Raw genomic sequence first — 27,146 nt, forward strand, 5'->3', positions numbered from 1 at the left:
CCCAGCCTAGAACATAAACATGCTGTCAGATGCCTGGAAATCCTGCTTGGCTGTCAAAGACCAGTTCACTTGCCTGCTCTTCTATGAGGTTCCTGAACCTGCTAAGCAAAACAAGTCTGTTTCATCCTTCCTTTCTGGTAATGTTTCAACACTGCCTGACATCATACTGAAGTGGGGACACACGTCCCCCTTTAACCTGGCCCCTCCATTTGGCTGTGAGCACTTTATGGTCATGAACTTTTTTATATGTATCTCTGGAATCTCCAGTGCCTATGATGGCACTTGGCACGTACTAATTGCTAAACAAATGTCGTTTAGTTTGGATTGTTTAAATCATTGAACCTTCTCCTCTCAAACCTTATGACTGCTTTAGAAGTATTTATTGTTTCTTCCTTTTGGAGTTCATGTCTTTGGAATATTCCTTCCATGCCCAGAGATCAGCATTGCTTTGTTACATTCAGTGAAAGATAAATTTCATCATCATGATGATCATCATCATCACTATTAATAAGCAACTTTTATGTGCCAGACACTTTAACATAATCTTATCCAATATTTTGCAATTACATTGCAAAGCAGGCATTGTTATACCCACTTCTCAGATGAATTAGAAAGCTGAAGCTTAGAGAGGTTGAGTAGTTTACCCAAAGTCACCAAATAATAAGCAAACTAGAATATAAAATCAGATCTCTAATTTCTAAATATTTACTCTTTCCACTGTGTCATTCCAGTATGTCATACAGGGGAGTCTCAGGGGAAGCTCCAATGTGGAGTAAAAGCTTTGGTCAAAGACATTTTTATTTTCTTCCCTGACAGGCATTCAAACCCCTAGTGGTTGCTTAGATTTCTCCTGTACAGAAGAGAATGCTTTACCTGTTAGGGTTGGAAGGACACACCTGGAAAATTAGTGTGTTTGTGGTGATTCAGAGACCCCTTAGAAGGGTCGCCCGGGGTAGTAAGAACTCTCTGGCATGGTCCAACCTCATTTCCTCCTGTTCAGTAGGTCATATCTCTGGGATTGTGCAAGGAAGGGAACATTTGAGGCAAGGCCAGCAGGAGAATGTAGAGTGGGGCAAGCCTGGAGAACATCACAGCTCTAACCAGAACTTTCTCATGCTGACTGCTGAGTGACCACTTGAGCAATTCATTGTGTAGTTTTTTTCCCATTCTTTTGTTCCCAGTGTATATTGGATAGTGACTAAGACAATTTCGAGAAGAGGGCACTACCAATAATTACACTGGGATATCAGATTGCAACTAGAACTTTCCTGGGGAGACCAGCATATATGTTCTCCCTATTTGGAAGTCCTGTTTTCACGGTTTCTCAAAAGCCCAGAGTGCGAATGCCTCTGAGACACTTTGGGTTTTGTTTGTTTGTTTTATTTTGAGATGGAGTCTCACTCTGTTGCCCAGGCTGGAATGCGGTGGCACGATCTCAGCTCACTGCAACCTCTGCCTCCCAGGTTCAAGTGATTCTCATACCTCAGCCTCCAGAGTAGCTGGGATTACAGGCACGTGCCACCATGCACAGCTAATTTTTGTATTTCTAGTAGAGACGGGGTTTTGCCATGTTGGCCAGGCTAGTCTCCAACTCCTGACCTCAAGCAATCTGCCTGCCTCCGCCTTCCAAAGTGTGGGGATTACAGGTGTGAGCCACTGCACCTGGCCCGCTGAGACCCTTTGAACTGGCTGGGAGACCTCACAAGGTAGTACAAATTGATGGGGCCTTTCCCAAGCTGGATAGCTTTGGATAAGCCATGCAAACTCTCTGCATTCAGTTTCCTCACCTATAAAATGGGTACAGCGGTATTTATCTCAGGGGCTCACATGGAGCAAATGAAATATAATATATACCATGTATAGTACATAGCAGTCCCTTTCTTAGCTGGACTGGGGGACCCCAGCAGGTACTGGTGGTGATGGGGATCATTGGATATTGGTCCAGGTTCAGGAAAACTCTGGAAACCCTGAGAGATGATTGGAGGTTTAGATTCCTCTGATTTGAGGATTCTTGGCTTACTCTCAGTTGATCAACATGGACCCCACTCATTCTGACTGGCTAAGGAATATCTATCCACCAGATGTCAATAAGGGGCAGGGGCACAGGTGGGAAGAAGAGAAGAAAGGGCTTTGAAATGTGCTTCTTGGACTACCCTGGAGATGGGTGGTGGGGGAGAAAGCCCTGACATAGTCCTGCCCAGTGACAATCTGGGAGAATATGGGAGCTAATCTTGGTTGCTGTGTTTGCAATTTCCACCCAAACAAAAAGGAACCGAAGGAAAGAGCTAAGCACCTTAAGTCCAAGGCTGGAAAAGCCCTCAAGTTTTTCCTGTTTTTTTGGGCGGGGGGGAGTGGCAAGGGGCTGGCAATATGCTTTCAACCTCCTGACTGGACAATGATTATTTGGGCATCCAAGCTCAGGGAGCATTTTCCAAGACTCGTTAGAGTTTAGAAGAAAATGTTTGGTGCAAGGCCCCCTCTTAAAGTAGCCTCCACCTTAGCCTTCCTTGCCCTGAGGGAAGGGGAGAAGGGGGCCCACCTGCCTGCGATTCACTAGGTTTGCTCAGAAGGTAAAACTGTTGAGCCCTGTGCTTGCTTAGTCAGTCTTGGTTAGTTATGCTGGAACAGCTAGAAGATGGGCAATGTGACGTCTGTTCCCTGAGACCTCACTGGGAACACCAAGTAAGTAATAGGCAGGCCTTCCAAAGGGGCAAGGACACAATTGACTCAGGTTACAGGCCTCCCATGAGGTAAGCACACAGCTGGGCCTGGGCTGGCACCAGGCAGGGAAACTGACATGCAAAGCATTGCATTCTCACCTTCTGCCCTACCTTTGAGGCTCTTCCCGAGGCCTAGAGTTGTTTTCAGCCTTCCACGCTCCTTTTTGCCATTCCAGTGGGAGGAGCAGCTGATGTGCAGAAATACTAGAAGGCACATGGCTGGGTGCTATTTCTGGCCTGGGCTGAACTCACAAGTCCTAGAAAGAATGTTTCTGACACTGTTTGCCTTCCGAGAATCCATGAAGCCCAGGGACAAACGCTGCCTGGCTCTGTACTGACTCAGACCCATGGGCTTGCCAACCATGGCATCCCGAGGGGCTGGAGCAGGAGGGTGACAAAAACAGTGACACTGCATGGAAAGAGCCCCCAGCGGCTGGCTCAGAGCACACTGCACCCTTGGCTGCTTCTTTTATTCATTCATGCATTTATTAAGCAATTGTACCTATCAGAGGTTCTTCTAGGTGCTTGATATACACAAGAGAACAAAACAGACATTTCTGTTTTCAAAGATTTTACATTCTAGCAAGGGGAAGGCGGATAATTAAAAATGAACATAATAAATCAGTAAAATTTTGTTTGTTTGTTTTTCGAGACAGAGTCTCGCTCTGTTGCCCAGGCTGGAGTACGGTGGTGTGATCTCAGCTCACCATAACCTCTGCCTCCTGGGTTCAAGTGATTCTCTCGCCTCAACCTCCCAAGTAACTAGGATTACAGGCACATGGCACTGCACCTGACTAATTTTTGTATTTTTAGTAGAGACGGGGTTTCACCATGTTGGCCAGGTTAGTCTCAAACACCTGACCTCAAGTGATCCACCAGCCTCAGCATCCCAAAGTTCTTGGATTACAGGCATGAGCCACCACACCCGGCCTAAAATGTTTAATATGTTAAATGGCATTAAATGTTAAGGAAACAAGAGAAAGCAGAGTAGAGTAAAGGAAATCTATGCTGGATGGGGAGGTTGCAGCTTTAGATGGGGTGGTCAGGCTGGACGTCGTTGACCTAGAGAGCTGCAAAGATGTGAAGGAAGTGGTTAACTTAGCCAGGCTCACAGCTGTGGGGAAGAGTGATCAGGGTAGGGGAAACTGCTAAAGCAAAGGCCCAGGGATGGGAAGACATGTGCTACATCAAGGAACAGCACAGAAGCCAGTGTAGCTAGAGCAGAGGAAGCAAAGAGGAGAAAAGTAGGAGAAGCTTCAGAGAGGTGATGGGCACTGAGGAAATAACAGATCCTATGGTGCTTTGTAAGTCCTTTGTAAGGACTTTGGCCTCTACTTTGAGTGAAATGGGGATTCATTTCAAGATTTTTGAACAGAGAAGCGGCATGATCTGACATTTTTGGAAAGAATCACTCTGGAAAGATGGCAACAGCAGTGTTAGCCTAGTTTTTGGATATTTCTGAATCCTCACATAAAAACAGAAAATAGAATGAGAACCAAGGCTGGGATCCATGGCTCATGACTGTAATCCCAGTACTTTGGGAGGCTGTAGCAGAAGGATCATTTGAGCCCAGGATCTCGAGACCAGCCTGGGAAACATGGTGAAGCCTCATCTCTACAAAAAATACAAAAATTAGCCAAGTGTGATGGCATGTGCCTGTAGTCCCAACTACTTGGGAGGTTGAGGCAGGAGGATTGCTTGAGCCTGGGAGGTCAAGGATGCAGTGATTCAAGAAGGCACCACTGTGTGCTCCCATCCCCCTAAAAAATAAAAAATAAAAAATAGAATGAGAATGAAAACCCTTGGACAACATTTAGCTCAAAACTAGGTGATGAAGTATCCTTATGAACCCCAAAATAGAAGTGGATAGAAAGAAATTACTTATAGCCGCAGACCTGGACAAGTATCAGCATCAAGGCAGAGGAAAGGGACAGAGTATTTGGTGGGCCTGAGAACAGGAGAGCCACAAAATAGCCAATAGTTATTGTATGGAAAGCACAGGAGGGTAGTTTGAAACACACTCTACTGGCAGGTGGTGCAAGGGCCTGCAGCAAGGCCTGCAGGTAGGGGCTGGAGTGCAGTCCCCGGACCTGGGGAGCTGACCATTGCAGGAATCCTGGACACCATCTTATGTGAGGAGGAACTGCTGGGTGTGGATTGAAGAACAAACAGGACAGCACAATAAAGAAACAGAAAGAGAAGGTCAGAGCAAAGTGGTGGAAGAGAACAGAACCCGGAAATCCTAGAAAGCAAGCCCTATGGGCTTTTGTTTGGTTTTGTTTTTTCAATATGACCCAAAAACAATAGAGGAGGAAGCTCTGTGAAATTAGAGAAGCTAACTGAATCAAGGCTCCTTCTAACAGTTCTAGAAAATTTAATTTCCATAAAAATGAGCAACAGAAATGTGTCAAATTCAAATTCAAACAGAATGTTTATAAGGAAAACAGTAGTAATAATGTGTCCACAGATCATGAAATCATGACAGGAAGATGTACTAAAAGAAAAAAAAAAAACAGAAATATCCAAAATACCTGATCAAAATAATAGTATTCTTTTTTCAAAATGCAGTAAAAGACACTAAGAAAATGTCTTAAATTAGCTGGGCATGTTGGTGCACCTGTAGTCCTAGCTACTCAGGAGTGGGGCTGAGGCAGGAGGGTCATTTGAGCCCCAGAGTTCTAGGGTACAGTAAGCTATGATCACGACACTGCATTCCAGCCTGGGCAGCAAAACAAGACCTCATCTTTTAAAAAAATTATATAAAAAAATAGAGGCTGGACACAGCGGCTCACGCCTGTAATCCTAGCACTTTGGGAGGCCAAGGAGGATCATTTGAGCCCAGGAATTTGATACCAGCCTGGGCAACATAGTGAGATGCCATCTCTAGTTTTAAAATAAAATTTTAAAAAATTAAAAATTAAAAATAAATAAATAATGTCATATCAGAATTAGATAATATAAATCAGAATTAAATAAGCTCAGAAAGGAGGTGACAAAACTTAGGAAATAGAAAAGGAAAAAATCAAAATAAAGATCAAACTAGAATAAATACAAAACCAAACAAACATAACAAATTTAACAGAAATAGAAAGTCAAAAGGCAGAGAATTATAAGAATCAAAAAGGAATGCAGAAAGATTAAAAAGGATTTGAGAAAAATGACAAATATTTAAGACAGGCAAAAAGATATAAAGATAATAAGAGTTCTGAAGAAGAAACCAAAACAAAGAAACTGAATGAATACTCAACACTATAACTCAAGAAAACTTTCCTGTCCCAGCTACTCGGGAGGCTGAGAGGGGAGGAAAACTTGAGTGCAAGAAGTCGAGGCTGCAGTGAGCTGTGATGGCACCACAGCCTGGATGACAGGGTGAGACTCTTTGTTAGAAAACAAAAAACAAAAAGCAAAAAAGAAAACTTTCTAAAATCGAAAAAAAAGATAGGAAAACATATTTTTTTTTGAGACGGAGCCACGCTCTTGTTGCCCAGGCTGGAGTGCAATGGCGTGATCTTGGCTCACTGCAACCTCCGCCTCCCAGGTTCAAGAGATTCTCCTGCCTCAAGGAAAAGATTTGAAACTACATATTGCAAGAATATATAATGTGCTTGAGAATAAACATATATTAGTAAAGTTTTTGACATGTTCTAACAGTTCTAGAAAATTTAGGATCATGAACAAAAAAAAGCCAAAAACATATATTAGTAAAATTTTTAGACTTTAAAGGAAATGAAGGAATCCATTTGGTATCTCAGTAAAAAGAGCATGTTACTTGTAAGGAAAAGAAAATTAGTTTATCATTAGACTTTTCAACAATAATGCTTAATAAGCAAATGGAGTAACATATTTAAGGTGCTCAAGGAAAGAAAATGTAAACTAAAGATTTTAAATCTGGCCAAACTTAACCTTAAAGCAGAAAGGACACTGACAAATTTATCAACATGTAAGAAGAACTTAAGGAATATCGCTCCCATGAGCCCTTCTTAAGGAATTTATTAAACAATATGCATTAGACAACCCAAATGACTTGAGAACAATCAGCATAGAGATGACTGGTGAGCATTAAATATATAATCACTTGTAGAATTAGATTAACTGAAGGTTAAAAGACAGAGGGTATAGTATATGTAATAGTTATATGCTCTGACAATGCAAATTTAGTATAACCAGAGAATGGGTATAGGATCAGCAAAATTTTTTAAGCTGTTTTCAATAATCATAATGACTTGTGGTAATATTAATATGGTCATTCTGAGACTATTGTATTTATAATGCAGGATAAAGCAGATGAGCAACTGTAGAATATTCCATTATCCTTAGGTCCTTGAGAAACAGGATTTTCAGAATTTGAATCAGAAATATCAGCCCTGAATTCGAATTGGAAACATCACTATGAACTCATGAAGTATTTCATCTTCACATATACATATATTTTTTTCTCCCTACTCAGTCTATTAAAATCAGCCAAGAAACACTGCAGGCCTGGGTCACAGACTATTCAAGATGAGCCTGAAACGCGTTTTCATACCATGTAGTGAAAAAGTTATCAAAGATTATGAATTGGTTTTCTAGGGCTGTTATAAGTGCCACAAACTTGGATGTTTAAAACAACAGAAATTAGGCTGGGCACAGTGGCTCACGCCTGTAATCCCAGCACTTTGGGAGGCCAAGGCGGGTGGATCACTGGAGGTCAGGAGTTTGAGATCAGCCTGGCCAACATGGCGAAACCCTGTCTCTACTAAAAATACAAAAATAAGTCGGGCATGGTGGTGCGCATCTGTAGTCCCAGCTACTTGGGAGGCTGAGGCAAGAGAATAGCTTGAACCAGGAGGTAGAGGTTGCAGTCAGCCAAGATCACATCATTGCACTCCAGCCTAGGCAAGAGTGAGACTCCGCCTAAAAAACAAACAAACAAACAATAAATCAAAACAAAACAGAAGTTTATTCCCCCTCAGGCCTGGAGACTAGAAATCTGGAATGTAAGATCAAGGTGTTGGCAAGATTATCCCCTCTGGAAGCTCTAAAAAAGAATCTGTTTCATGCCCCCCTCCTAGCTTTTGGGGGTTGTTGGTAATTCTTGGATTCAGCTTGTGGTTGCACCACCCTAATCACTCCCTCCATTGTTACATGACAAATGTCCCTCTTCTTAGTTTTTTTTGAGATGGAGTCTTGTTCTGTCACCTAGGCTGGAGTGCAGTGGCACAATCTTGGCTCACTGCAACTTCTGCCTCCTGGGTTCCAGCGATTCTCTAGCCTCAGCCACCTGAGTAGCTGGGATTACGGGAGCATGCCTCCATGCCTGGCTAATTTTTGTATTTTTAGTAGAGATGGGGGTTTTGCCATGTTGGCCAGACTGGTCTCGAATGCCTGACCTCAGGTGATCCTCTCACCTCGGTCTCCCAAAGTGCTGGGACTACAGGCATAAACCACTGTGCCCAGCCCCTCTTCTTTTAAGAACACCAGTCAGATTGGATTTAGGGCCCATGTGAATCCAGTATGACCTCTTCTTAGTTTCATTACATCTGCAAAGACCCTGTTTCCAAATAAAATCAGTCACAGGCTCCAGGTGAACAGGAGTCTTGGGAAATCCTATTCAACTTAGTACTGACTGCTAGGGTCAGGTCAAAAGAACGAAAAGAAGCTCACCCAGCTCACCTCTCCTGGGCAGCATTCTATGGCCCAGATTGTGCCCACCATCCTGATTTACCTATCCTGTGTCTCATTTTCTTAAACCCCTGTTTCCTGCTAGTTTATCTAATAGATGATATCAAATCCATTAATGTTGGTAATGGTTGAACAAGAGCTGTTTAGACACGGTCCACTTACATCTTCACAAATGTATTTTAAGCCATGACTGACAGAAGGAAATCACGAAGCAATATCTGGCACTCAGCAGACATGGTGGACCTCGCCGTTATGCAGGAAGCTCAATGCTCTGACAAAAAAGAGGGCTCTCTTCGTTCTTGCCCTAAGAATGAGGTCCTGATGATCACCCTGCTGAGTGCAGAGTACTTGCTCTAGTTGGATCTTATCCATACCTCTCTCGGTTTCTCTTAGCCTCTGGAGGTTGAGCTCGGTTACCTAAGAGCTTACAGTCACATGTTAGCCACTGAGCACTGTTCAACCCAGGGTGAAGGGGAAAGGGACATGGAGTCCACCTTCTGAAGGATTTTTCAGGCTACAGGCTCTGAGTCCTAAGTTTTGAATCCGCTTATTAACACAGTGGGTCTCATCACTCCACTCAAGGCCAGTCTGGGCCCAGAGTTCAAAGTCATGGTTGTGTGAGGAAAACTCATTGCATGCCACAATTTCTGTATTGTGCTTCAAAGAAAGGAGAGCAAAGGCATCTGGGCATCTGGTGTTAGAAAAATGGCTTGTATTTTCTTTTTCTTTTCTTTTCTTTTTCTTTTTCCTTTTTTTTTTTTTTTTTTGAGACGGAATCTTGCTCTGTCACCCAGGCTGGAGTGCAATGGCATGATCTCAGCTCACTGCAACCTCTGCCTCCCAGGTTCCAGTGAGTCTCCTGCCTCAGCTTCACAAGTAGCTGGGATTACAGGTGCCCGCCACCACGCCTGGCTAATTTTTTGTATTTTTAGTAGAGATAGGGTTTTGTCATGTTGGCCAGGCTGGTCTCGAACTCCTGACCTCAGGTGATTCGCCTGCCTTGGCGTCCCAAAGTGTTGGGATTACAGGCATGAGCCACCATACTCGGCCTATATTTTTTCTACTCCCTCTTTGGCGTTCAGCCTTAGTTCTCTCAGCCTCACTGTGCGTGGAGCTTGGCTCCTCAGCACCCGCAGGTCCTGACAGACCCTCCTGTCAATGGGCTAGAAGGCATGTCCAGCCAGGAAGCCCCGATCTGGGAGCAGTGAATGCTCCCATTCCAGCTCCAGCCTTTCACTAAGCAAACAAAGCAAACAATCCACTTTCAGTCCCCAAAAGTCATCTTTGGCCTCTGTTAAAAAAAGAAAAAAAAAAAGCATGTTAGAGTATTTGTCCCCTAGGGGTGACCTATTTGTGTCACAAGATTTTCAGTGATGACTTCTTCTCTTCCTCCTTGTTCCCTGAAGATGCCCAAGAGGCAGGCATGGACTTATTACGGGCACGAATCCTTTACATAATAGGACTTTTATTTTCAGATCCCTAGTGACCCTCAGAGTATCCATGATCCCACTGAAATTGTATGGGCATTTGAAAAATATCTTTTTTCCCTCCCCCATTGGAGAGTTTGGCTATGGCTTTAATCAGATTCTTTTTGTGTTTGTCAGACAAAAAAAAAAAACAGTCAGTACAACGAAAACACTGTCCTTTTATTATCCCTACAAGATAAAACATAATCTTTTTCACTTTCTGCTACCTTCTTCACAATTTTATTTAGAAATAATTTTAACATTTCCAACTGTTAAAATAACCCAGCCAGGCATGGTGGTGTGTGCCTAGAGTCCTAGCTATTCTGGAGGCTGAGGCAGGAGGATCACTTGAGCTTGGGAGGTCAAGGCTGTAGTAAGCCATGATAGCACCACTGCACTCCAGCCTGGGCAACAGAGTAAGACCCTGTCTCAAAAACAAAAACAAGTACACAAACAAAAACCCTTGTAAACTTATAAATATTTGTCCAGGGCTTTTGAGTATTCAAAGATCTCAATCTCCTTTAGCTTTCAGAGACCCTGTGAAGTTACATACTACGATCACCCCATTTCACAGAGGAGGAAATAGGCTCAAGGAGGCAGGTAGGGCTGGGTGTGGTGGCTCATGCCTGTAATCCCAGCATTTTGGGAGGCTGAGGTGGGCAGATCACTTGAGGTCAGGAGTTTGAGACCAGCCTGACCAACATGACGAACCCCGTCTCTACTAAAAATACAAAAATCAGCCAGGTGTGGTGGTGCATACCTGTAGTCCCAGCTACTCAGGAGGCTGAGGCAGAAGAATCACTTGAACCTGGGAGGTGGAGGTTGCAGTGAGCCAAGATTGTGCCACTGCACTCCACAGAGTGAGACTCTGTCTAAAAAAAAAAAACAAAGGAGGCAAGTAGATGACCCAGGGTGATCTAGAATTCTGATGGAAATCTCTCCCTCTAGAGAGCACTTCTCACTCTACGCAGAGCAGAAATAGTACAACAGCCTATCACTTCCTTTGTGCCAAGAGGCCGAGAAATTGTATGCACATTAAAAAATATACATGAAAGAAATAGTTTTTGGATGGGAAAGAAGGGCTTATTTTATTTGTAGACAACTTCTCTAGGCCATGTTACCGAAGTATGTGTGGGGTAGGGGGGTTTGGGGGTTGCTTTCTTGGAAGTGATTGGATCACTGGAACCCAGGAGGCAGAGGTTGCAGATAAAAAAAGCTAGGGCAGAAAAAGACTTGAAAAGAAGGATGCCCCCTTTCCACCAAATCCCAGGAAAGTCTCCTAACATGGCCCGTCTCCTCATTTTCATCTGTAAAGGGTCATGTCTGAAAAGAGCTTTGCAGTGAAGTTCAAACAGCTGCCCACTCACATTTTTCTAGCCCACAGACTGTTTCCCTACCCAACAAACATTGTTCCAATGTCACTGCGATTGCTATCTCAGTGGCAGTAACAATACCCTGAAGACAAATCTTAGTCCAGGAGTTCAGGTTTTTACTAAGTCTCTTACTCATTTGCCTCCCGTGTTTCTTTTTACTTGGCTATTTAACATTCCCAAGCCTTGATGACAGGGTGCATGAGAATTGTGTAATACTGATTTAAAGCTATTGTTTTATGTTGTTCTCTTTAGTCTGTATCTGTAATCTCTAGGGGCTCTGCCATGTCAGGTGCCCTCTCACAGTCTCCTGAGTCCACAGCGACTTCCTGGCACAGATAGAGGCAGCATCAGGGTCCTCAAAACCACCTCCCATTCCTTCCTGCAGCCCCCAAGCTCACCCTTTTCCTGCCTGCCCCGTAGCCTGAGCCTGATGTACAAACACGTGGAATCCATTTTGTTATGTAAGCTTCCTGGTTGCTGAGCTGGGTGACTCAGTGCCGAGATTGTCCCTCACTCTTTCCCAGCCTCAGGCAGCGTGCTAGCCCACACCAGGTCAGCGGCAAACTGGAATGGAAATCTAGGCCTGCTAATGGGGTCCAGCTGAGTGGCCTTCATTTCCCGGTGGAGCCTGGTGAGCCCAGCAAGCCCATGGGAACTGTCCTGGAGCTGTTGTAAACTAACCCATGGGTAGAATTCTCCATCTTCTTTGCTCATTTCCTTTTACCTCCCCTTCTCAACTTTGGCTGAAGATCACAGAAGGTTCACATTCAGCAACCCTTTGCCCTGGGGCTGCCACCTTCTGGGTCCCTGTTATGGAGTGAATGTTTGTGCCCCCCTCCAAATTCGTATGTTAAAGCCCCAACCCGCAATGTGATTGTGTTGGATGTTGGGACCTTTGGGAGGTGATTAGGTTTAGATAAGGTTATGAAGGCGAGGCCGCATGATGGGATTAGTGCCCTCTATGAGGATAAGAGACACAGCCAAAGAGGAAGATGTATGGTGACAAGGCAGCCTTCTGCAAGTCAGGAGGAGAGCCCTCACCAGCACCTGACCATGCTGGCCCCTGATCTTGGACTTCTCACCTCCAGAACTGTGGGAAATAAATGTCTGTTATTAAAGCTCCCCATCCCATATTTTGTTGTAGCAGCCTGAGCAGACTAAGACAGTCCCACTGACCCGAGTCCTCACCTCTGGGCTCTGGCAAGGCTCAGGCAGTAAGTGGTGCTGGTGTAAGAGGATGTGCTCAAAGTTTTAACTCAATGGGAATACAAATTCTGTCTCCTTGGCTTGAGGTTCTCATCACACAGTAGGAAATCCATGGGTTGGGGACATTGTCTATAGAGAGGACAGACAGGCTGATTTTGGTCTCTTGCTGTCTCTCATTTCCCTCCCCTGCAATTATGTGATTGTTTCTCCTCTCCCTTCTAGGACAGGGACAGCATCCTCCTGACTATGGGACTAGGAGCCAGAAGGCTCCAAATTCTAGCACACGTTCTGCCACTAACCTGGCATTAGGGATTAGGCAGCTCACTCTTTCTCTCTGTGCCTCAGGGACTCGACTTTCATCTGCTTTTGAATTGTTACTTGTTCCTTTCATTAATGCAACCAGCTCTTCCTAGTGGTGGGGTATGGTGCTAAACAAGATGGCAGTATTCCCTGCCCTTGTGGAGCCTCCCCATTCCAGAGTGGGGAGATAGTCAACGAGGAAATGGTTAAATAAGATAGCCACCAGCTATGACGCGTGCTCTGAGGTAGATAAGCAGAATAATGAAACAGATTAACTTGGAGGAGGTGATAATTATTTAAAAGACTCCTTAGGCTGGGCCCAGTGGCTCACGCCTGTAATCCCAGCACTTTGGGATGCCGAGGCGGGAGGATCACCTGAGGTCAGGAGTTCGTCATCAGCCTGGCCAACTTGGTGAAACCCTGTCTCTACTAAAAATACAAAAATTAGTCTGGCGTGGTGGTGGACATCTGTAATCCCAGCTACTCGGGAGGTTGAGGCAGGATAATCGCTTGAACCTGGGAGGCAGTGAGCCGAGATTGTATCACTGCACTCCAGCCTGGACAACAGAGTGAGACTCTATCTCAAAAAATAATAATAATAATAATAATAATAAAAGCCTCCTTCTGCAAGCTGAGAAAGCACCAGCCCATCAAACAGGGAAGAGCTTTCCAGGCAGAATTATGAGCTAATGGAAGCAAAAATGCTTGAAAAATTATACAGTGCAACACAGTTAGCAAGCTTAATCTAAGTAAAAGTGCCTTCATTCTCTGCAGCTTTGTCTCGTTCTTTGATTAGAGCCTAGAATTGGCACAGCTGCCTAGCACCTGGAAAACAGTGTTAGGGACAATGAAATCACACAAGAGGCCAACGCTAAGGCTCTTGCTGGGCTGGAAAGGTGGGTGGACTAAGTGTTCTGTTCTCTTTGAGGACCTGACGATCCAATCTATACAGAGAAACACTTTATCTCTCACAGTCCCACATCCCCAACTGCTTCAGTCCTTTGTTAATCCTTCTTTCAACATTCAACTGCCATTTATGGAGCATCTGCCAAAGATAGGGAGCCTCCCCTCCTCTGAGCAGGAACTCAGGAAGTGATACCCTCCTCCCCATGTCACAGTCCAGGCAGAGGCTACTCCCCCAGCTTGTTCAAATTTGGGTCCACGTTGGCTATGGTCCACTTTGCTTGCTGTTTTGCTCTCCAGCTAGATCTCTTTGGGGAGCCAGAGGGTCATCTAGGGATCACAATGTTTAGCACGCATGTTCTCTCTCTGGACAAATGTCTGCAGGCATGTTGTGGTGTGGACACACAGTGAATCTCCCTCAGGGAATCCCAGTAGCAAACTTCACTGACTGACCAACTGAGGAAATCCGCAAGGTTGGGCCCAGTGCTGATCTCTGGGCACATTTTCTTAGTGACAAGGGCACTGGACAGAGGCCATAATATCAGGTTTTCACTTGCTAAGCATGAAGCCTGATATGCAGTTTTATATCTCTTAGTTGTGCTGCCCCTTCGGCTCTGACATTCTATAGCTGTGTGACTTTAGGGGGACAGTGGTTTTCTTTTCTTTTTTTTTTTTGAGACTGAGTTTCGCTCTATCACCCAAGCTGGAGTGCAGTGGAGCTATCTCGGCTCACTGCAACCTCTGCCTCCTGGGTTCAAATGATTCTCGTGTCTCAGCCTCCTGAGTAGCTGGGATTACAGACATCTGCCACCATGCCCAGCTAATTTTCGTATTTCTGTAAAGACGGGGTTTCACCATGTTGGCCAGGCTGGTCTCGAATTTCTGACCTCAGACCATCTGCCCACCTTGGCCTCCCAAAGTGCTGGGATTACAGGCATGAGCCACTGTGCCCGGCCAGGACAGTGGCTTTCAAACTTCAGTGAGCATCAGAATTTCTTAAGAGCTTGTGAAAATGCAGATTGTTGAACCTGCTGAATAAGCAGCTCATTGGATGGGGTGTGTGGGAATCTGCATCTTCCAGACTAATTTATTCCTACTCTCTGGCCTGTCTCTCATCCTGCAATACCTTTGACCCTTTCTCATCTTAGGGGCTTTGACACTGCTGTCCTTCCTGTCTGAATGCCTTTTCTCGCGCTCCTTAAAAGGATGGCTCGTTCTGCTTCTTCAGGTCTCAGCTCAGATGTCACCTCCTCTGAGACGCTCTCATGGACTTCTCTATTTAAATTGCCCTCCCTCATTCATTTTGCCTACCACCCTAACTTTAACAATCTCATTTCAGTGTCTGTTTATTGTTTATTGTTTAGTTCCTTTGGTTAAGGACCTTGTTTGTCTTGAACACTACTCTAGCCTCAGTCTTCAGCAAATATTTGCAGAACGAATAAATGAAAATGTAAAAGAGGATTTCTCAAGGCCAGGGGCTCTCAAGCTTTAACATGCAACAGATTCACCTGGAAGGCTTTTTAAAACAAGATTGCTCAATCTTTGTTGCCAGAGTTTCAGATTCTTATTATCTGGGAGTAGGGCAGTTCTAACAAGTTTCCAGGTGCTGCTGATGCTTCTTGTCTGGGAACTGCACTTTGAGAGCCACTGCATAAAATTAAAACGCCATCTGTATCCCATTAAAGTATATCCACTGGTAAGTTGTACAGAGGAGCCCGAGAGGAGGAAGTTCAAATGAGTTGGTCTCAAAGGTACTTGGAAAAAGTAAGGGGCTCCAGGACAATGCTAAGGTCTCTTTCCTCTTGGAGTTCTTGGGTTTCTGAGATAAAAGACGGCTCCCCCACACTTTTTTTTTTTAGTTTATTGCATGAAGGAGTTACACTAGTCCAAGTTAAGAGCAGACCCCAAATGGTTACATTACATAAGCTGTGGAGGTTTTCCAACTTGTGACAAGGGACAGAAGGGAAATTCGACTCAGTGCAAGGAAATCCTCACTTAAGCTTCAGTGAGCCACAAGCACTTAAAATCCATGAACCTTCAGCTGATCATCCTTAGCCAGTCCAAGCTCTATGAGGAACTGGCATATGTTCTTGCATTGGTCACCCTGAGGCTGAATTACTTCTCCATATTCTGGATGCTCAATTACAGTACCACTGCAGGCAAAACTCTTCAACGCCTTCACTAGTTTCTTTTTATCATAATCATCAGCAATCCCTTGGACAGTAGTAAGGGTCTTTCTGCCATTTCTCTGTTGAATTCTTATATGGATATAATCCTCAGTGCCAGCAGGAAGCAGGTCATCACCCTTACTTGCATCAGCAAAGGGGTCGATAGAGTGGAGGTTCTGGATAGCAAACTTATAATACGATTCCTTTTCCTTGGTGGAAACAGCCTGCGGAAGGCAGCGGTGGCGGGAGAAGGCAGGCAGCCGGGACAGAATGTCAGGAAGCGAGGGGGCTCAAAAGAGAGGCTGCTGAGTCCTTGGTGGTGGCTCAGTGACTGGATCCCCCTGCTTTTTTTTTTTTTTTCGTAGAGATGAGATCTCATTATGTTTCCCAGACTGGTCTCGAACTCCTGGCCTCAAGCAATCCTTCTGCCTGGGCCTCCTAACATGTTGAGATTATAGGTATGAGCCACCACATCCAGCCCAAAGGCTGCTTTTCTGATGAGGAAGTCGTGGTGGACAAATAAGTCTATTCTTCTTCAGCTACCAGAATAAGAAAAGCTTAGAAAATGATTCTTAGGCTCCCAAACTGAACATCCAACAGATTCTCAAGTTGCTGTGGTGACCTGTGTTTCTAAATCAAGTCCTGCTTCCACGATTCCAAAAGAGTAATTAATAAATCAGAGATTAGGAAATGGGAAAAGAAGAAATTCTTATCCTCATCTAAAGACAGCTTTTCCCAGAGTATATTCTGAAGAGTATTAGTTCCATAATTAACAGCAAGATAAAAGCGTTCCATGGTCCAGTGAAATTCAGTGACACCGAAAGCCGTATCCATTACTTGGAGGCTCACGGTATATACCTGCAAAGTCTCATAGTCCAGAAATCAGTTAAGATAGTTAAGCCCCATCCTGGGCAACATAGTGAGACCCTGTCTCTACAAATAATAAAAAATTAGCTGGACATAGTGGTGAGCACCTTCCAGCTACTTGGGAGGCTGAGGCAAGAAGATTGCTTGAGCCCAGGAAGTCGAGGCTTCAGTAAACCATGCTCATGCCACAGCACTCAGCTCGGGCAACAGAGTGAGTCCCTCAAAAAGAAAAATGTTGTTAAGCTCCTCCTTCCTTCCTTCCATCCTTCCTTCCTTCCTTCCTCTGTCTCTTTCTCTCTCTCTCTTTTTCTCTCTTTTTTGAGACAGGATCTCACTCTGTCACCCAGGCTGGAGTGCAGTGGCACGATCACAGCTCACTGCAGCCTCAATCTCCCCAGGCTCAGGTGATCCTTCCACCTCAACCTCTGAGTAGTTGAGATTTTTTTTATTTTTTGTAGAAACAGGGTCTTGCCATGCTGCCCAGGCTGGTCTCGAACTGCTGGACTCAAGTGATCCACCGCCTTAGCCTCCCAAAGTGTTGGGATTACAGGCGTGAGCCCTAAACTGCCTTTTGATATACAACCAAAGAGCAGTTTTGCTCATAACATATCCTGAGGCACATATTTAGAGAAGCACTGCCTTTGGGGACCTTTTCTCTTTAATGGGAGAAATTTTGTTTTGTTCTGGAAGGAAACTTCATGTAAACATGAAAAACCCTCTGATACACACACACACACACACACACACACTGCCTTAGTCCCCAGATAGGCAGGAAAGAAAATATCCAGAATGACCGTTCCAGTTCTCGTAACTTCCAGATGTGAAGCTGCCCTGAGGTGTGTGACATGGGATGTTGTCTCTACCTGGGTGGGGACCTGAGGCTGCTCTTTGATTGGGCAGTTAGGGTGAGTGGAGGAGGAAGCTCTGGGGGTGAGTGATAGGCAGCCAGGAAAGTGATGGCTTGGGGAGCAGAGAGTGGAATTTTCCCCTGGAAATCCTTTTGAACTGAAGCGGATTTGAATGTTGCACCCATGGTCACCTAGATCCCAGGCCTAAATGATTTTTCTCTTCATTTTCCAGTAATAATTAACATTGCTGTAGTGATCACAGGCAGTTTGGAGACAGTTTGTCTGGCTGTAGTGATGGAAACAAGAAGGAAACTCCTCCCCAAACCCCTCAGGGAAACTTTCTTTTCTCTTCTGACAGTTGGTGGGAAGAGCAGGGCACTGAAACATTCCTTAATTGGCAAGGATTGTTCTGCCTTTTTTTTTTTTTTTTTTTGAGAGGGAGTCTCTCACTGTCGCCCAGGCTGGAGTGCAGTGGCACGATCTCTGCTCACTGCAAGCTCCGCTTCCCAGGTTCACGCCATTCTCCTGCCTCAGCCTCCCGAGTAGCTGGGACTACAGGCACCCGCCACCATGACCGGCTAATTTTTTTGTATTTTAAGTAGAGAGGGGGTTTCACCGTGTTAGCCAGGATGGTCTTGATCTCCTGACCTGCCTTTTCTTAAATACTTTTCAGCCGAGCATAGTGGCTCACGCTGGTAATCCCAGCACTTTGGGAGGCCAAGGCGAGTGGATCACCCGATGTCAAGGGTTCAAGACCAGCCTGGCCAACATGGTGAAACACCATCTCTACTAAAAATACAAAAATCAGCTGGGCGTGGTGGCGTGTATCTATAAGCCCAACTTCTTGGGAAGCTGAGGCAGGAGAATTGCTTGAACCCAGAAGGTGGAGGTTGCAGTGAGTTGAGATCCTGCCACTGTACTCCAGCCTGGGCGATAGAGTAAGACTCTGTCTCAAAAAAAAAAAAGCAAAAAAAACAAAAAAAAAGTTTTCAGGATCTTATATACTTTTAGCAAAACACTCATTTTGGGTAAATGAATGATGTTTTCATTAATCATCCAAGTGACACTCCAGAGGTGGTTTTAGATTAGGAAACAGAGGCTGAGAAGCCAGGAAATCTTCCTGGGGCAGGGGCAGGGAGGAATGTGGTGTCTTGTTTTCTAGCTCACCGGAGACCTCTGAGCCTCCAGGCATGTTGTCAGTGGCATCCTGCATTTCACTTTGAATATACAAGTTGGATTTGATAACCAGGTGAGGTCAGAGTCATGGCCATGGGATAGAATGTCTCTTTTTTTTATTTTTATTTTTTTGAGGCAGAGTCTTACTCTGTCACCCAGGATGGAGTGCAGTGGTGCAATCTCAGCTCACTGCAACCTCTGCCTCCCGGGTTCAAGCGATTCTTCTGCCTCAGCCTCCCGAGTAGCTGGGACTACAGGCACGTGCCACCATGCCTGGCTAATCTTTGTATTTTTAGTAGACACAAGGTTTCACCATATTGCCCAGGCTGGTCTCCAAGTCCTGACCTTGTGATCCGCCCACCTCGGCCTCCCAAAATGCTGGGATTACAGGCGTGAGCCACCACGCCTGGCCTTAGAATACCTCTTCTGCAGCCTCTTGCATTGCAGAGGAGCTGCTTTAGTCCTGCCCCAGCAGCTGAGCAACTCTAAAAAGCATGGCTTTGTGTTTTATGGTTTTAATTTTGTTGATTTCTAAAGGCTTTTCTCTCTCTGTCCTTCCTTCTTTTCTCCCAAGGAAAAAGGAAACGATAACAAAATATTACCATATTTGAGAGAGCCATCAGAATCTGCATCTGGGAGTGAAGAGAGGGCTTTCTTTTCCACGACACAGTGCATGCCATAGAATGTCCAAACAATGAGGGACCTCAGGGATTATCCTGCTCACCTCTTATAAGAAGGTGGAGGCCCAAAGTTAAGCTCTTGCACAGGACTCTTAATCACAGCTCCATCTCTTTCTGCTACTCCAGGCTGGAAGGGAGAGCATTATTTGTTATGTAATTTCATGAGTTCTGCTGGAGCTCTGACGGAGTCTCTGCAGCATGACTTGACATGACACTATTTGGAACCATTAAGCTGGGTTATCGTCTGGTGTGCTGTAAAGCTGGGGTATCTTCTGGTGTGCTGAGGATCTGGCGAGCTTGCTTATATTTGTGGGCTGACTGGCTGAGTAAGAATGAGATGACTTCAGCCTGCAAAGAAAGCTGCTTATCTATCCTAAAACAGGATTGATGCTTTTCTTTTTTCTTTTTCTTTTTGGAGAAGGAGTTTCGCTCTTGTTGCCCAGGCTGGAGTGCAATGGCGTGATCTTGGCTCACTGTAATCTCTGCCTCCTGGGTTCCAGCAATTCTCCTGCCTCAGCCTCCGGAGTAGCTGGGATTACAGGCACATTCCCCCATGCCTGGCTAATTTTTTTGTATTTTTAGTAGAGATGGGGTTTCACCATGTTGGCCAGGCTGGTCTTGAATTCCTGACCTCAGGTGATGCACCCACCTCGGCCTCCCAAAGTGCTGGGATTACAGACGTGTGCCACGGCACCCGGCCGGCTTGATGCTTTTCTGAGCACTCAACCAAATTAGTTTGGAAATGTCTGAGGCTCCTATAATGGAGAAAGAATGAAACTGAGCAAGGTGTGCAATAACCCCCCTGGTGAAAACCCACCAGATGCTGACATCACTGGAAGCCCCTGTGTAGCTCCAACTCTCAATTCTGTCACTTCTTTACTCCTCCTGAGTGACAGCTGAGTTTAAATTCTGGGTCTCTCTGCCATGCTGTGAAAAATTGTCTTCTAAAGGATGGCCACCATGTAATTCAGGGCCTGCAGCTGCACCAACACCTACCCATCTAGTTCCTCCTTCAAGGAGTTTCAGATCATTTGATGCTATGGAGCCATTGATGCAGAGGATGGTAATGTCTATTCTGGATACTTTATTTCTTATTCTGGTGACGGGCTTTCTTTTTTATTATGTAAACTTTTTTTTCCCCCTGATTGGCAATATCATCATTATTTGTCAATCATATTCTTTTTGTTTGTTTGTTTTTGTTTTTGAGACAGAGTCTCGCTCTGTTGCCCAGGCTGGAGGGCAGTGATGTGTTCTCGGCTCACTGCAACTTTTGCCTCCCAGGCTCAAGTGAGTCTTGTGCCTCAGCCTCCCGAGTAGCTGGGACTACAGGTGTGTGCCACCATACCCGGATAATTTTTGTAGAGTTGGGTTTAGCCATGTTGCTGAGGCTGGTCTTGAACTCCTGGGCTCAAGTGATCCGCCCCCCTTGGCTTCCCAAAGTGCTGGGATTAGAGGTGTGAGCCACCACACCTGGCCTCACATTCTTAAAATTAATGTGTGTTGACAGTAATTGCCTGTTAGCTGGACCTGTGACTACATTAACAAAAATAATCTTTCATGTAGCATATAGGGGTAGAGTGATAGGGAGAGCAGGAAGAAAAAAAAAAGGAAAAGGATAGAGAGAGAGAGTTCTGTACGTTAAAGAGTGTGTTGCTCTTGGAGTCTCTGAGATCTTGGCCAGGCCTGCAACTAATTATGTGTGTTGTTTTCTCTGGATCCTCAGTGACAATTTGAGCTATGAATAAGAGTTAGAAAGAATAGGACACTGTATTTTCCAGAGCAGAAATATAAATACATGTTTTACAGCCTCAGAGTAATCCCCATAACTGAACTCACACTGTAGAATATAATTTGACACCTCCCTCAGTCATAGCCACTAAGAGTGACTGCCATCGGGAACCTAATGTTACTCAGAAAATAAGGACCATCAAATCCTAGGGTTGGGAGGATCTTGGAGGTCTTCTTGTCCCTTTTATGCCTTCTAGCTCTTGAGCAATAAGGTAATCTGGAGCAGTGAGGGATGGGAGGGGACAGGGGTGGGGAGCCTCTGCCTCTGACTTTGTCTCAAATATTCCAGAAATGAGGATGCATTCTTGGTCACCAAGATGCTATCTATCTCTTCTAGCATTTAGTTTTAAGAAACCCCAGTGCATGGATAAGAGTGATTAGTACTATCAAGAGCACATCAGGTTGTGCCTGGCACCATGCCAAGCACTTACAACACATCTTTCCTCATTTACTACAATAGCCCCATGAAGGTAGGCACTTTATTTATAAAGAGAGCAACACATAAAAAGGTGAGTAAGTTACTCTAGACTTAGCAAGTGGCAGAGCTGGGGTTCAAACTAAAGTTTGACTGGTTTCACACCTCAACCTTCTTTTTTTTTTTTTTGAGATGGGGGTCTGTCTCTATTGCCCTGGCTTGTCTTGAACTCCTGGGTTCAAGTGGTCCTCCTGCCTCAGCCTCCCCAGTAGCTGGAACTATAGGTGCACACCACCATTCCAAGCTCCTGTACCTCCAACTTTTCTGGTATTATTCTGCTCTGCCATTTGCAAGAAAGTCTTACTATTATAAAATGGTTCTTTTTATGTGCTGTATAATTGGTTTTGACTTACAAGCCAAAAGACATTTTCTTTGAAAGTAACAAGAAGTTCATAATTAGGGTTGCTGGGCTTAGCAAATAAAAATACAGGGTACCCAGTACAGTCAAATTTCAGATAGACAACAAATAATTTTTTAGTTTGTGTGTCTCAAATATTTTTAGCATAACTATGTCCAAAATATTACATGGGACATACTTAAAACTAAAAAAAAAAAATTATTCTTTGTTTGATATTCAAATTTCCTGGTCAATCCTGTATCTTATCTGATATCTGTATTCACAATGAATGAGACCAAGTTGCTAAATTTGGTCCCTTTGTAGGCCACAGTGTTGCTCTGTTCCATGGCTGATGACTCTCTACTGGGAACCTCTTCATCTAGGGCCTTCTGTAAACCCTTCAGTCCCATCCCTCAGTGTCTTTCTTTTTTTTTTTTTTGTTCTGAGCCCTTTGTGTATTCCAAATTCTACTACTTCATGGGTTATGTGTGTGGCAAGTATCTTCTCCCAGTTTGTGTCTAGCCTTTTCACTTTCTTTTCTTTTTTTTCTTTCTTTCAGCATCTGATATGGTTTGGCTGTCTCCTCACCCAACTCTCATCTTGAATTCCCACGTGCTGTCGGAGGGACCTGGCGGGAGATAATTGAATCATGGGGTGGCGGGGGGGAGTCTTTCCCTTGCTGTTCTTGTGATAGTGAATAAATCTCACGAGATCTGATGGTTTTAAAAAGGGGAGTTTCCCTGCACAAGCTCTTTTCTCGTCTACCGCCATGTGAGATACGCCTTCCACCTTCCGCCATGATGGTGAGGCCTCCCCAGCCACGTGGAACTGTAAGTCCAATAAATCTCTTTCTTTTGTAAATTGCCCAGTCCCGGGTATGTCTTTATTAGCGGGGGGAAAACGGACTAATACAGCATCCAAAATGTTTTTAATAAGAGAGTAGGATCAGGGTTCGTTTTTATAGTGTGGCTGGCCCATGGGGCCCTGGCACAGTGAAAATTTCTGCCCTTGGAACCCAGGTAGGGTTTGGTGTGGCTGTGTGGGGTTCCCGGGGTAAATGCCAGTGTCCCTATGGGCCCTTTTGAGGGCCAAAAAGCAGGATGGTGCCACGGCCCTTGCGGGAGTCCAGGGCCAGCCGTGGAGTTGCGGCTGGGCCCTGGCCGCTCACACGCAGTGCGAGGCTTTGCTCTGGGCACCTCCTGAACCCGCACAACCGCAGCTGTGGGCCTGAAACCACAGCCGTTTTGTTTTCCGGGCCTGGAAGCTTCATTTTCCGATCAGGATCAGAGGTGGCCGGTTGGTGCGATTCACAAAAAGCCTCTTCAGTATAACCTGGCTGAAGATGGACAGCTTGACCAACAGCCGTAGGTAGATGTCCAGCTGTTGGGCTCCCTGCGCCCGGCCTTTTTGTTCTTGCTGTGGTGGATGTTGACTCCCACGATGGCGCCTCCTGCTCCACCATTTCACTTTCTTTTTTTTTTTTTTTTTTTTTTTTTTGGAGGCTGAGACAGAACTTTATTTACTTTTTAGCTTTACTTAGGCTTGCTATACCTCTTAACCTTGGCATTCCTGTCGGATTTATTTCCATAAAAGTTATATGCTAATTCTTATTTTATCTTTGTAGTATGATATGCTTTTAAAAACTTTCATAAAAAAGTGTTACTGCCATTTCACTTTCTTTACGGGATCTTTTGATAAACACATTTTCTTCAATTAAGGATAGTCAAATTAATCAGTGTTTTCCTTTATTATCTATGTATTTATTTTGAGATGGGTTCTGGCTTTGTTGCCTAGCCTGGAATCCAGGGGCACGATATCAGCTCACTCCAGCCTCCACCTCTCAGGTCCAAACAATCCTCCCACCTCAGCCTCCTGAGTAGCTGGGACCATAGGTGCACATCACCATGCCCAGCTAATTTTTTGTGTTTTGTCGATACGGGGTCTTCCTACATTGCCTAGGTTGGTCTTGAACTCCTGGCCTCAAGCAAATGTTTTCCTTTATAGTTAGTATTTTTGTGTCTTATTTAAGAAACTTGGCTGGGCATGGTGGCTCATGCCCTGTAATCCCAGCACTTTGGGAGGCGGAGGTGGGCAGATCACTTGAGGCCAAGGAGTTAAAGACCAGCCTGGCCAACATAGTGAAACACTGTCTCTACTAAAAACACAAAAAAATTAGCTGGGCGTGGTGGCGCACGCCTGTAATCCCAGCTACTCGGGAGGCTGAGGCATGATAATCGATTGCATCTGGGAGGCAGAAGCGGTAGTAAGCCAAGATCACGCCACTGCACTCCAGCCTGAGTGATAGAGTGAGACCCTATCTCAAAAAAAAAAAAAAATTCTTCCCTACTCTGTGAATATAGACGTGTTCTCTTATTTCATTATGTTTTTTTTTGTTTTATTTTTTGTTTTTAAGTCTTTTTCGTTTTTTTTTTTTTTTGAGATGGAGTCTTACTCTGTCGCCCAGGCTGGAGTGCAGTGGCATGATCTTGGCTCATTGCAACCTCTGCCTCCCAGGTTCAAGTGATTCTCCTGCCTCAACCTCATGAGTAGCTGTGATTACAGGCTCCTGCCGCCACACCCAGCTAATTTTTTTGTATTTTTAGTAAAGGTGGGGTTTTACCATGTTGGCCAGGCTGGTTTTGAATTCCTGACCTCAGGTGATCCACCCGCCTCGGCCACCCAAAGTGGTGGAATTACAGGCGTGAGCCACTGCGCCTGGCTATATTTAAGACTTTAATCTGCCTAGTATTTCTGCTTGTGTGCAATATGTTGTTGAGTCCTCCATTGTCCCAGCACTATTTATGAATGATCCATCTTTCCTTGATGATCAACAATTTTAAAAAAATCTTTAAAAAAATATGGAATGCTGAGTTTACAGTGAACTATGATTGTGACACTGCACTGCAGCCTGAACAACAGAGCGAGGCTCTCTCTTTAAAAAAAAAAGGAAAAAGAAAGAACTTTTCACGATTTGGTGTGCCATCCTGGTGAAGGGGCCATGCTAATCTCTGTATAGTTCCAATTTTAGTATATGTGCTGCTGAAGTGAGCACTAATCAACAATTTTAATATTTGTTTCTGTGACTGTTCCCACTGCTGGACTATGAGCTACTTTTATATCTGTATTACTAGAGTCTAGCATATAGGATTTGTCTCTGAGAGTGGGCTAAATAATTGTTGAACTGTGTTCTTTTTTTTTTTTTTTTTTGAGATGGAGTCTCGTTCTGTTGCCCAGGCTGAAGTGCAGTGGTGCAATCTTGGCTCACTGAAACCTCTGCCTGCCAGGTTCAAGTGGTTCTCATGCCTCAGTCTTCCGAGTAGCTAGGATTATGGGCATGCACCACTACGCCTGGCTAATTTTTGTATTTTTAGTAGAGATGGAGTTTCACCATGTTGACCAGGCTGGTCTTGAACTCCTGACCTCAGGTGATCCGCCTGCCTCGGCCTGCCGAAGTGCTGGTATTACAGGTGTAAGCCACTGTACCTGGCCTGAACTATGTTCTTAATCCTGGGCACCATCTTGCAAAAATATGTTAATGTAAGTTAAGTAGGGGCTTAAGCAAAGGAAGATTTCTGCTCATGAAGATTTTTATCTAAAGTAGCTGTTGAATTTACTAAATGAGTTGCTGAGTCTCATTATTGGAATAATAATTGTATTAGTCAGTTCTCGAATAGCTATAAAGAAATACTTGAGACTGGGCCGGATGCGGTGGCTCACACGTGTAATCCCAGCACTTTGGGAGGCTGGGGTGGGTGGATCACCTGAGGTCAGGAGTTCGAGACCAGCCTGACGAACATGGCAAAACCCCATCTCTACTAAAAATACAAAAATTAGCCCGGCATGGTGGCAGGCGCCTGTAATCCCAACTACTCGGGAGGCTGAGGCAGAAGAATTGCTTGAACCCAGGAGATGGAGGTTGCAGTGAGCCAAGATCATGCCATTGCACTATAGCGTGGGTGACAGAGCAATACTCTGTCTCAAACAAACAAACAAACAAACAAAAACATGAGACTGGGTAATTTATAAAGAAAAGAGGTTTAGTTGGCTTAGGGTTCTGCTGGCTGTACAGAAAGTGTAGAGGCTGCTTCTGGGGAGGCCTCAGGGAACTTATAATCATGGCGGAAGGCAAAGGGAAAGTAGGCATGTCTTACATGGCTAGAGCAGGAGGAAGAGAGGGTAGGCCAGGGATGCCACACACCTGTAAACAAACAGATTTCAGGATAACTCACTCACTATCACCAGAACAGCTCCAAGGGGATGGTGCCAAACCATTCATGAAAAACTGCCCCCATGTCCCAATCACCTCCCAGCAGGCCCTGTCTCCAACACTGGGGATTACAATTGAACATGAGATTTGGGTGGGAACACAGATTCAAACCATATCAATAATAATATTTCAATAATAATTTAATGGATACCTTTCACTGAGATTTGACCAAGGCCAGGCGAGGCTTTACTCACATCCTCACTTTTCATCCTCACACAACACAGTCAGGAAGAAAATATCAGCATCACTATTCACAGAGGAAGAAGCTATGGCTCAGGGTGACCTGGTGTTCTGGAGGTCACACAGAGCAGGATGCAGGCTGGGACTATAAGCAGCTCTGTAATGACAGCTCAGAAAGCCTCTAACACAAACTTGACCTCATTCTGCCTCTTTAGCATCACCAGATGCCTAGAAATAGGGCACAGCTCTCCAGCTAGGACATTTCTATACAGGACCTGTAAAATCTATACAAAAGGGATCCTAGGTGAGAGTCTACATGTAAAAGTTAGTGGGGCTTACATTTTGGCCCGACTCCAGAAGAAACTTTCTAAAGTAGAATTGTTTGAAGTGGAACCACTCCTAGCAGTGTTAGAAGCTTTGCACCATCCAGCTGGACTGTGCAACATCCACCAGGCATTGGAACAGGTCCTGACAGAGTAGTACCCACTCTCCACAAATCTCATTTCCAGGTCTCCATTCTCCCATTGTCCTGAGGTCCCCATTTCTCTTAGAGCTTCTGTATCTTGAGTATTCGATAAACATTGCTTGAACCCCTCTTAGTTGTCAGGTACTGTACCAGGTGCCAGGGGTGCAGACATGGATAAAAGAGAGTTATCCTCAGGATGGTCCACTGAGGCAGAGAGATTCATTAACATGATTTTTTTATAATCTGGTAAATGTTAAGATGTGCA

At 44.8% G+C, this 27,146-nt stretch overlaps 1 protein-coding gene and 1 non-coding gene across 2 annotated transcripts; both read right to left on the reverse strand.

Moving 5' to 3' along the window:
* Window positions 1-15,614: 15,614 nt before the first annotated feature.
* On the reverse strand, window positions 15,615-19,363 carry LOC100455331 (eukaryotic translation initiation factor 1-like). Its single transcript, XM_054548382.2, has 2 exons — window positions 19,291-19,363; window positions 15,615-16,086 (listed from the first exon to the last, which is right to left on the reverse strand). The coding sequence occupies exons 1-2, from the start codon at window positions 19,361-19,363 to the stop codon at window positions 15,650-15,652; spliced, it is 510 nt and encodes a 169-aa protein (XP_054404357.1). The 3' UTR covers window positions 15,615-15,649.
* A 5,553-nt stretch (window positions 19,364-24,916) lies between these two features.
* LOC112130965 (U6 spliceosomal RNA) lies at window positions 24,917-25,020 on the reverse strand. Its single transcript, XR_002913132.2, has one exon. It is a non-coding gene; the product is annotated as a U6 spliceosomal RNA (small nuclear RNA).
* Window positions 25,021-27,146: the final 2,126 nt, after the last annotated feature.

This window comes from Pongo abelii, chromosome 1 (assembly GCF_028885655.2).
Source record: "Pongo abelii isolate AG06213 chromosome 1, NHGRI_mPonAbe1-v2.0_pri, whole genome shotgun sequence".
NCBI lineage: Eukaryota > Metazoa > Chordata > Mammalia > Primates > Hominidae > Pongo > Pongo abelii.